We start from the raw sequence: 10,000 nt of genomic DNA on the forward strand, positions 1-10,000 counted from the left end.
ACTCCTGGTGCAGAAATTCACGCAGTTCAGTTTGTTGGTTTGATGGATTGTGATCGTCCATCTCCCTCTTGATTATATTCCAGAGGTTTTTAATTTGGTAAAATCAAAGAAACTTGTTTTTTTTAAGTGATCTCTAATTTTATTATTCTTTTTTTTTTTAGTACTTTAGTCTATTATCGACTTTTTAGACTAACGTAATATCTTTCCTCTGTATGTCCTGTACATATGCAGTATTGACAATAAAACTATTTGACTTGACTTCACTTGATTTGAATAATTACGTAATTTAAATATCAGGTGTGTTAAACTGCACGATTAATGGACATAATCTGATCTACAGATTTTTCTGCAGATCTTAAAGGAATAAAGTCCTTCTGATCTGCATGACAGTGGAAGTGTGGTCAGAATCTGATCAGTGATGAATGAGGAAGACGGGTGGTGATAAACTGTGCAGCAACAGATGGGCTACTATACCGTCTGTAATAAAGTGGGCAGTGAGTAGAATCACAAGATGCTGCTTCTAATGAAGCATTTGGTGAGTAGTGTTTTGGAAACACACTTTGGATACACACACACTCACACACACACACACACCTACCTCAAAGCGCTGGGAGCTAACTTTCTTCCCCTTTTTCATCCAGGTGATTCGTGGTTTCGGCTCCCCGACTGCCTGGCACACGAAGGACGCCACACCTCCAGAGATGCCAGTCTGATCTTCAGGAGACTTGACGAAACTGGGTATGCCTACAAGAGAGAGAGAGAGAGAGAGAGAAGAAGACGAAGAAGAAGAAGAAGAAGAGTGAGTGAGTGAGAATCGTTTAGATCACACGATATTATACTATACTAAAATATGTTTTTATACATTAATTTGTGCTGCAGTTTAAATCGTTTGGTTTAATTGCTGCTCAGCGCATTACAAGAAGTCTTAATAAAGCATATTTTAGTTTCCTTAAACTTATTATTGACACGCCTGGCAACGTAGGTGCTCCTGTCTTTCCCACACTCCACAGCTCTACCTGCGATCTCTTTAGCCTACAGACTATGATACCCAGAACGCACCACACACTGACATCATGCACTTATGCGATCACATGACACTGCACATGGCCCTACAAGAAAGTCAATCACCAGAGTATTGATCACACCTGTTCACCTCTCTTTATATACACCCTCACTCTATTTTCTCATTGCTTGTGTTTGATTACCCGTTATGACTTATTTATTTTTCTATTGACTCTGCCTTTCTTTGTTGCCTCCTTGTGTATGACCCTTAGAGAAAAAAGGTAGAATTATTGTTAACTAAGAAGTTTGTTAACTTAAAAAGTTAATTAATGTAACGTAAATGACTTATGTATGTACTTAATATAGAATATTTCTTTAACTTACAACATTTAGTTACCACTTTTAGTTAAAGTAACTTAGTGGTTTAGAGTGTGGTTATTCATTAGAAGGGCTCATATGATGGGCTCTAATGAAACATGGGTGCCACTTTTAAAATAAGGCTCCTTTATAAAGGAGTTTATTAATGGTTATTAATTAGGCTATAAACCATTAATAAGCAGTTACAACACATAAATCAGAAGGGCAACAGTGGGCTGGCCTGTACTCAATAGTGATTCCACATTAATTTATACTGTTCCCTACTGTTAAACCTTAGATCTTACTGGATGATTATATTACTTTGTCTTTTCCATCAGTCATCATTAACATCATTAACAACTGTTAATAACTTTATTCATTTAACTATACTAACATATTAAATGACTAAACTAGACTTTCTATATTATTTTAACATATATGTTAAAAAAGATATTTACACTGTTGTTATTTCTTACAACTTAATTTGTAACCATTAATAAACTCCTTTATAAACTATTTATAAACCTTTTATAAAGGAGCCTTATTTTAAAGTGGTACATAAACTTGAGTACCACTTTAAAATAAGACTACCTTCATAAAGGTTTATGAAACTACCTTTATACTAGTTTATTAATGGTTTTTAATTAGGTTGCAAATACTTTAAAACTCTTTAATAAGCAGTTCTTAATTTTATAACATAATTATATAAAAACACATAAATAGAAATGGCAACAGCGAGTTGAAAATGTGTAAAATATTAATTCCACACTCATTTCTACTGTCAAACCTCAGATCTTTCTAGTTTCTGAACTTTCTTTGTGTTTTCCATCAATCATGCACTCATGCAATCACTGCACATGGCCCTGCAAGGAAGTCAATCACCAGAGTATTGATGACACCTGTTCACCTCCCTATATATACACCCTCACTCTATTTTCTCATTGCTTGTGTTCGATTACCCATTATGACCTTATTTCTGTTTCTCTTGACTCTGCCTTTTTTTGTTGCCTCCTTTTGTATGACCCTTAGAGAAAAAAGGTAGAATTATTGGTAACTAAGAAGTTTTTTTTTACCTAAAATAGTTACATAATGTAATTTAAATGACTTATGTCTGTCATCAGCATTAAACACGTCATATTCATTTATGTGTATCACGGTTGCCTTTTCAACTGATGCCTTTTACAGCAAAATCAATAATAGTTAATCTAATTTATTAACCATTTATAAACCCTTTATAAAGTTGCCTTATTTTAAAGTGGTATCGAAACTTATACCCACGACCCTCCAAAGGTTATAGGTGTTTTTTCATCGTTCAGTATTTTTTACAGTGTAAAAAAAGAGAAGCATCCTAAAGCATTAGATTGAAGCCCACAGAGAAAGTGTGGATCTCCTCCACCCGTCTCTCCCACTGGTTACTGACGCTCTACAGCTGTACGCTAATCACATGACAGCTGGTAATGCTGGGTGAAATGCGGCTCTACATGTTCAGTTAGCTGAGTAATGGCCAGATAAGAGTGAACAGCCTGAGGTCTCAGAGTTCAGCTCTTCCAGGAAAACAACAGCTATCAGAAGCGCAATTAAACGCCGCGCAGTATTATGAAAGTGCTATGGCAACCCAAACAGCCCTGAAAGCGCAGCGGAACAGCAGGATGACACGTAATTAAAGATTCCAGCCATGTACGGGACGGCAGGGTGGAACAAACAGATCATAACACACACACACACACACACACTCACACACACTCACACACACACTAATACAAACCTGCTGCCTGGGGGTCTTTTTTTTTCTTTCTCTCTCCCCCTCACATTTTCTTCCACTCGTTCCATCCTCTTTATCTCTTCCCTTCGCTCTTTCACACTCTCTACCACTCCCCCTTTCTTCCTGCTTCCTCTTTATCTCTGCCTATTTTCTCTTACCATTATCATTTTCTTCTTTTCCTTTTTAACATCCCACTCTCCCTTTCCTTGCCTTCTATATCTCTCGTTTTATCTTCATTATCTCTCTCTCTCTCTCTCTCTCTCTCTCTCTCTCTCTCTATCTCTATCTCTCTTATACTAAAATACACCAAAACACAGTAAGTGCAGAAAGGATGACATATTAATGATTAAAGTTATTTTAAAGTGTTACTAATATGTTTCTATACATGTTAATATATGTATTCCTGCATTTCAGGCATCATAACCATCTTTTACACCAGAAATGAATATTTCATGCCACTAAGTGTGCCACTCGTCAGTCCCTTTAAGAGTCAGGTGAGCTTTTACTTTGGCGAGTTTGTATCTTAACAATGCAGCGTTTTTGCGCGTCTCAGCAGAGGATACTGACCTGTGTGTTCACACTGTGAAAATACACCAGCAGATCATTTAAGGATTAAAGGAACAGTATTTAATTCTGTGTTATTTAATTCTTTATTCTGTTTATAGTTGAGTTAAAAGTCGGGTTTGAGCGGGGGTGTAGCACACATGGTGCGTGTGTCTATAGTAATGGACTCTGATGATTGACAGGTTGTCAGGGTTTTAATCAGTCAGTGGAGCACCTGTGTTTTTATCACCACCAAAATACCGCCAGAAAAGGCTTGACAATAAGACTGTTGATAAGGTCTTAGATAGGAAAGAGCATTGCGACACGCCTTGCGCAGGGTGAATGAATGATAGGGCTTAATAGGTTGCAAAAAAAAAATTGGAATATGTTTCAGATTGGAAATACAGGAATGTATGTACAGTATATTTCATTTCACTTTACTTTAAGCATCTCAAAGCAGCTGTGGTCCAGTAACACAGCAAAGAAAGGACATCGAGCAGTTGATGTTTCCATTCTTAGTATGGAAAACCACACACCTGAACTCCTGACCACACACACACTCTTCTGTCCACACACACAGAAGTGTATGAAGGCTGATATGAATTCTATTCATGACTGATTTATCCAAGCATTGCAGAGGTTCATGGCTTGAGCTGGCCCTCCACAACAAAAGAAAGAAACACACACATGAAAGTCATATGCTCAAGGATGTGCTTCACCTGGGGGAGGGGGCACTGGCAAGCTCTGCATCCCTGCATCTCCCCCAGGGTGCAGATCCTTTAGTGGAGACATTTCTGGCTCTTTGTGGTCCATCTGGGGGTAATGTGCTCCCTGGAGATTCTCTGCAGGTGATAATTCATGGCCAAACATGGGCAGAGACTTCCGGGAGAGACAGTCCCTGTAGGGATGTTTTACCAACACTGTAAAAATCTATAGAGCAGATAAACATGAGAACCATGTCTTACTGGCATCATTCAACATATGCTGCCTCAAAACACTGGTTTCCACTGGTTCCTCTGGTTCTGCTGCAGGACTTACAGGGGTTGGACAGTGAAACTGAAACACCTGGTTTTAGAGCACAATAATTTTTTGTGGTGACGGACAGTTCTGGTGGAAACAGGAGAGTTGAGGTGCACATTGAATTCTGCCGTGATTTGATCAGCCGTGGTTTTATGTTTTTTGGGTACAATCCGGGTTAGCAACTGAACATCCCTTTCAGACAGCTTCCTCTTACAGTGTCCACAGTTAATCCTGTTGGATGTGGTTGGTCCTTCTTGGTGGTATGCTGACATTACCCTGGATACCGTGGCTCTTGATGCATCACAAAGACTTGCTGTCTTGGTCACAGATGCTCCAGCAAGACGTGCACCAACAGTTTGTCCTCTTTTGAACTCTGGTATGTCACATAATGCCATAATGTTATAGTGTGCATTGCAATATTTTGAGCAGAACTGTGCTCTTACCCTGCTAATTGAACCTTCACACCCTGCTCTTACTGGTGCAATAATGTGCAATTAATGAAGATTGGCCACCAGGCTGCTCCAATTTAACCATGAAACCTAAAATCCCACACTAAAATGACACGTGTTCTAGTTTCATTGTCCAACACCTGTAGAATAAAGCCTCCTTCTATATGGATGACTGACTACAAGTCTGACTATAACTAAACTTTAGACCAAACCAGTGGGTAAGTCTTTCCAAAATCTGACCAGAGACCTCATTCTACACCTCCTGAAAGTCTGGAAAGCTGTCTCCATGCTAAGTAAGACCACTGAAGGCTGCTTGAAGGTTTAACCCAGTGTTCTGTGGTATTCAGTCCAGTACTTCCAGTACTTAAAATAACATTGTTGTTCCCTGAATGCGCAAAAGTGCCACTCTGCTAAAACACACCCATGATTAATAATTAAGAGTATTAGTACATGCCTTTTGCTCATTTCAGGTTTGAGCACAACGTGGATTGGAAAGAGTGTCATGAGATATTCATTAAAAAAGCTGTTCCATGGGAAAAGCCCAGTTTCTAAAAGCTCAGAGAAGTCCCCACATTAAATTACTGGTCTTTTAAATGGTAAGAAAACACAACTTTGGCAACCAGGTATCGCTACAGTGGCATCTGCTATTAAATTCTTGTGCAAGCAGAAAAAATAAAAATTGTCACATGTGACCTTGTACAGTAAATGCCCACACTGTTAACTCACAAGTGCTCTGAAAGCGGAAAACAGAGATTCCCATTAAAAGCAATAAATGAATCGCCACTCAGTCCCTTGTTGCATCCCACCACTTGCTCATGATTCACAGTCCATTGCTCTACCTTTGCTCTAAGGTATATATTGTACACATGTCATGCTCCAGTCCTCACAGGCCTCAGCACTGCAGGCTTCAGCGTTACGCCCCATTAAACCCACCTGACTCAACTCGCCAGCTTATTAGCAAAGCCTTCATGAGTTTAGAGCTTTAGACGACGGAAGGGTTTCTCTAATCTCTGCAGAGCTTTGGCCCAGAAGGAAGGAAGGAGCCCAGTTTGACGTGCCTACTCCGAGGGATTTACCAACAAAATTCTCAATTTTGTAGCTGAAATATACTGTGCACACTAAACGTCTGTATAATGTGTTTTCTAATGAATGTATGCAGATTACTACTAACTTGCACCCATTGCTGTTTTCACACTGGTGATGCCTCAACACAAGAAGCGAGTTGCTCAGAGTAGACGCTTTGTGTTGATTGGAATCATGGCATCTGGGAATAATGAGGGGAAAGAGTGCCATCTGTGGCCAATTGTGCTCTCTCAGGGTTCTGGCAGCTGATTGCAAGCTGCATGACCGGGATTTGAACCTGCAAACTCTTGATCATAGTGGCAGCGCTTAGCCTGCTGGACCACTCTGCACCTGAAAATGTCCAGAGAATTTGCTAAAAAGCTTATTTTTTACATTTGACTCTCAAAGTGATCCAGAAAAATTATTATTACTATTATTATTATTATTTTTTAGTGATGTTGTGCATTTTTGGGTTTGTCTGCGGGGATGCTAAAAATGTTCATTGTTTAATAAATATTACTGTGCAACTGATTTTTGTTTGAAAAGCAAGACAAATACAAAATACACAATAATGACTATTTAATTAATTAGTCTTAGACTTCTGGAAATATTCGATTTTGTTCGGTTTTGGTTTCAGCTTCGGTTTTAGATTTCGATTTTGGTGCATCCCTAGTGACCATCTTACTAATACTTCTTAATCTTACTAATACTGCCACTGAATGCAATCAAATCCTTACAGCAATGATCTAAAATCTAGTAGAAATAATATCAAGTACATCAGAGAAATTTTTCTTCTTACAAAAGCATGATAAAGTTTTTTTTATTTTTTTTTTTATATATGCTTGATATGATACCAGATGGGACTATCAATGAATAAGCAAATATATCTATAATACTTTTGTCTATATATGCATGTATAAGCATGTTATACTTGGCAGATTCTGTATCGTACTGTCTGTCTGTGTTGCCGTGTTGGAGGCTACTTATTTTCCTGCTTTAAGCCGTGCAATATGTGCTCTTCACATACGGCACTAATATAATAAAGGGCAAAGGAAAGAAAAGCATTTCGCTCCAGTGTGCTCTCCAACACGGATGAGGCGGAATTTACATTTACATTTATTCATTTAGCAGACACACTTCACCAGAAGCACTTACACGTGCCCCCTCCGCACACGCATCCATATTTCAGAGCGGTTTGGTGCAGAGGGAAAACACGCTGCGAGAAATCACATGCAACATGCACTCCGTTCAGCTGATTTGGATCTGAAGTGTGCAATCTTTCAGAGAACTGGGGAACTGGGGTGGGGGTGGGGGGGGGGGGGGAGGTGGCTCCGCACATGCTGCATAAATACTTTATCAAAGCCGTCATCACTTAATCATAAACACATTAAAACCATGTTTAAATGCTTAAATCCGCCTCCCCTGCAAAAGACTGCTAATGGACTGTGAGCGGAGGGTGTTTGTGGATGCAGGGAAGAAGAACGAGGGAAAGATGAGGACAGAGAAAGAAGAGAGAAGAAAGGAGGAGTCTGTGGCGTCACGGACAGCCCCGAGGTAGCACACGCCTCCTCCGACACATGTGAAGTCAGACTCCGCCTCTTTTGTTCCAGTCTCTTAAAACGGTCTCTGTGATCAGGAGATCGCCGGTTCGAATCCTGTTCATGTAGCTTGCTATCGGCTACCGGAGCCCTGAGAGAGCACAATTAGCCTTGCTCCCTCTGGGTGGGTAGAGTAGATGGCGCTCTTACCTCTTATCACTTGAAGGGTGATGTGGATCGGCACAAGGCTGCGTCTGTGAGCTGATGTATCAGAACCGAGTCACTGCACTTTTCTCAGAGCGTTAGCGCTGTGATGCTACTCAGCAAATGCTGTATCAGCAGCCCCCTCCTAGTGTTGGTTCATCACTAGTGATACAGGAGTCATAATGAGTGAGAAAATTGGGAGAAAATAATAAAAAAAATTGAAATAAAATAAAATATTAAAAAAAAACATATTCTGGTTTGTTTGTTCCCTTAGTGCAGTTTGATTGAGCAGGTATGAAAACAGTAATCGCAATCAGGTGTGGTTCAAAAGACCTGGACCAAAACCAACTAGAGGAGAAGGTCTTGGTCTGGTCTCAATTGTTCTTTTGAGCGGTTCGCTTGTGGTATGAACATAATCCGGTCTTGATCTGACCCAGCTATCAAATCTACTTATTTTATTTGAGCTAAACTGCTGATAAGAAGCAGTTTAATCTGATATATTAGCCAGATAATGAATTACTACAGCTATGAACAAATGCTGTCTCTGCTGCTCCATGCTGTTTGCACGAGCAGCATGTGCAGCGTTCACTGCTCACTGCATTGAAAACACTGTGTTTGAAAGCTGTTTTGTGTTAAAGCAGCTTCACACTGCACAGATATACAGATATACGCACTGGAACACAATAGCTTCTCACTATCTTTACTTTCTCAGAGGAGACAATGTGCTTGTGAGGTTTACTGGTGCGCTTTTTGATGCATTGAGGTTTATGCCTGTGTGAAACCAAACCAAACAGAGGGTGTAAATGCTCCGACCGTAGAAACCATACACTGTGTATAGCTGGAGAGAGCATCGTCTCTCAAAAGTGAAGCCACCACAGGTCGGGCGCCCCCTGCTGTTCGGTTTCAGAAAGCTGTGTAACCCCACCCATCCCCATAGGTTTCAATGGCAAAACAGACAACTTTCAATCACGTTTTTTTCCAATATACTGTAATTCTACCTCCATTATTTAAATGCAGCAGCTAGTGTAACCTCTGATTATATTGTAAAATTTTTATATCCCAACAGAATTCATTTTTAAAAACGTTATTCAGCTCTATTCAAAACAGGTGTGGTTATTGTAAAAGAGCTGGTTATGGGCGGGACCAATAACAGACCGTCAGCTCCGCTCTGCAGCCTGTGACCTCGAGGCAGCCCTCAGGGGCGGGGTTATTTAAATGAGTAGGAGCTCTCCACAGTCTTTCTCCCTCCTCTGGACTCTACTGCGCAGACTCGGGTTTCAGGATCGCCAAAATGGCGGAAGATTTTGGCTTCATTTTCATTGAATGAATGGGAACGGCGACACGGCGTCCATCTTTTTTACAGTCTCTGGTAGAAACCAATTAAAGGTGTGAAAGTGCTGTAAAAAAAGGATCACTGAGCACACAGCACAAAGTGTTTTCTGAACGTAGAGTGAAAATAAGGGAAAAAAAAGGATGATCCTCTGACTATTTAAAACTTTCTGCTTTTACTAAATATTTCAGTTCCGTAACACAGGCCCTTTACGCTCTCCGCACAGCCCCCCCCAGAGGGCTATATAAGTGGTGTATAATAAGTTAAAGAGCTAAACGAAGCCCTTTAATTAATGAAAGCACACAGTGTAGTTCTTGTAACACAAAGGCCCTAATGTTGATTACATTACCATATCAAATGTACCAAAAGCAAGAAGAAATAATAGGAAGTGGCTATATAGTTACAGCGCCATGATTCCCGCCGCCTCGGCCGAGCTGTTGCTGTCAGATGCGGCGCAGCAGTTTCTGAACAAAGCAAGCTCAGAAGCTCACACACACTCAGACTGCAATACTAATCAAACTAACAGCTTATTTTAGATTTTTTTATTATTAGAAAAAGTATTTTCTTAATCACAGAAACAGTAAGAGGGAATGAAGGCTGAACTATTGTCCTCTTATCTCATTCATTTGTATAAAGATGAGACGAGCCAGAGACAAGCCTTCTGAATGACTGACTGGCTGCTGTCCTAGGTACTGAACAACTTGACCAACCCTTGAGCATCCATACTCTGGAA

At 40.1% G+C, this 10,000-nt stretch overlaps 1 protein-coding gene across 8 annotated transcripts in view; it reads right to left on the reverse strand.

Moving 5' to 3' along the window:
• Positions 1-10,000, reverse strand: part of ptprfa (protein tyrosine phosphatase receptor type Fa) — a 351,362-nt gene that overhangs the window by 191,962 nt on the left and 149,400 nt on the right. For all 8 annotated transcript variants that reach the window (XM_049479799.1, XM_049479803.1, XM_049479804.1 and 5 more), the window contains exon 3: positions 599-744. In XM_049479799.1, coding sequence (XP_049335756.1) covers positions 599-744 — 146 coding nt within the window. The remainder of the gene's footprint in view (positions 1-598; positions 745-10,000) is intronic.

This window comes from Astyanax mexicanus, chromosome 5 (assembly GCF_023375975.1).
Source record: "Astyanax mexicanus isolate ESR-SI-001 chromosome 5, AstMex3_surface, whole genome shotgun sequence".
In the NCBI taxonomy this organism is placed as follows: domain Eukaryota; kingdom Metazoa; phylum Chordata; class Actinopteri; order Characiformes; family Acestrorhamphidae; genus Astyanax; species Astyanax mexicanus.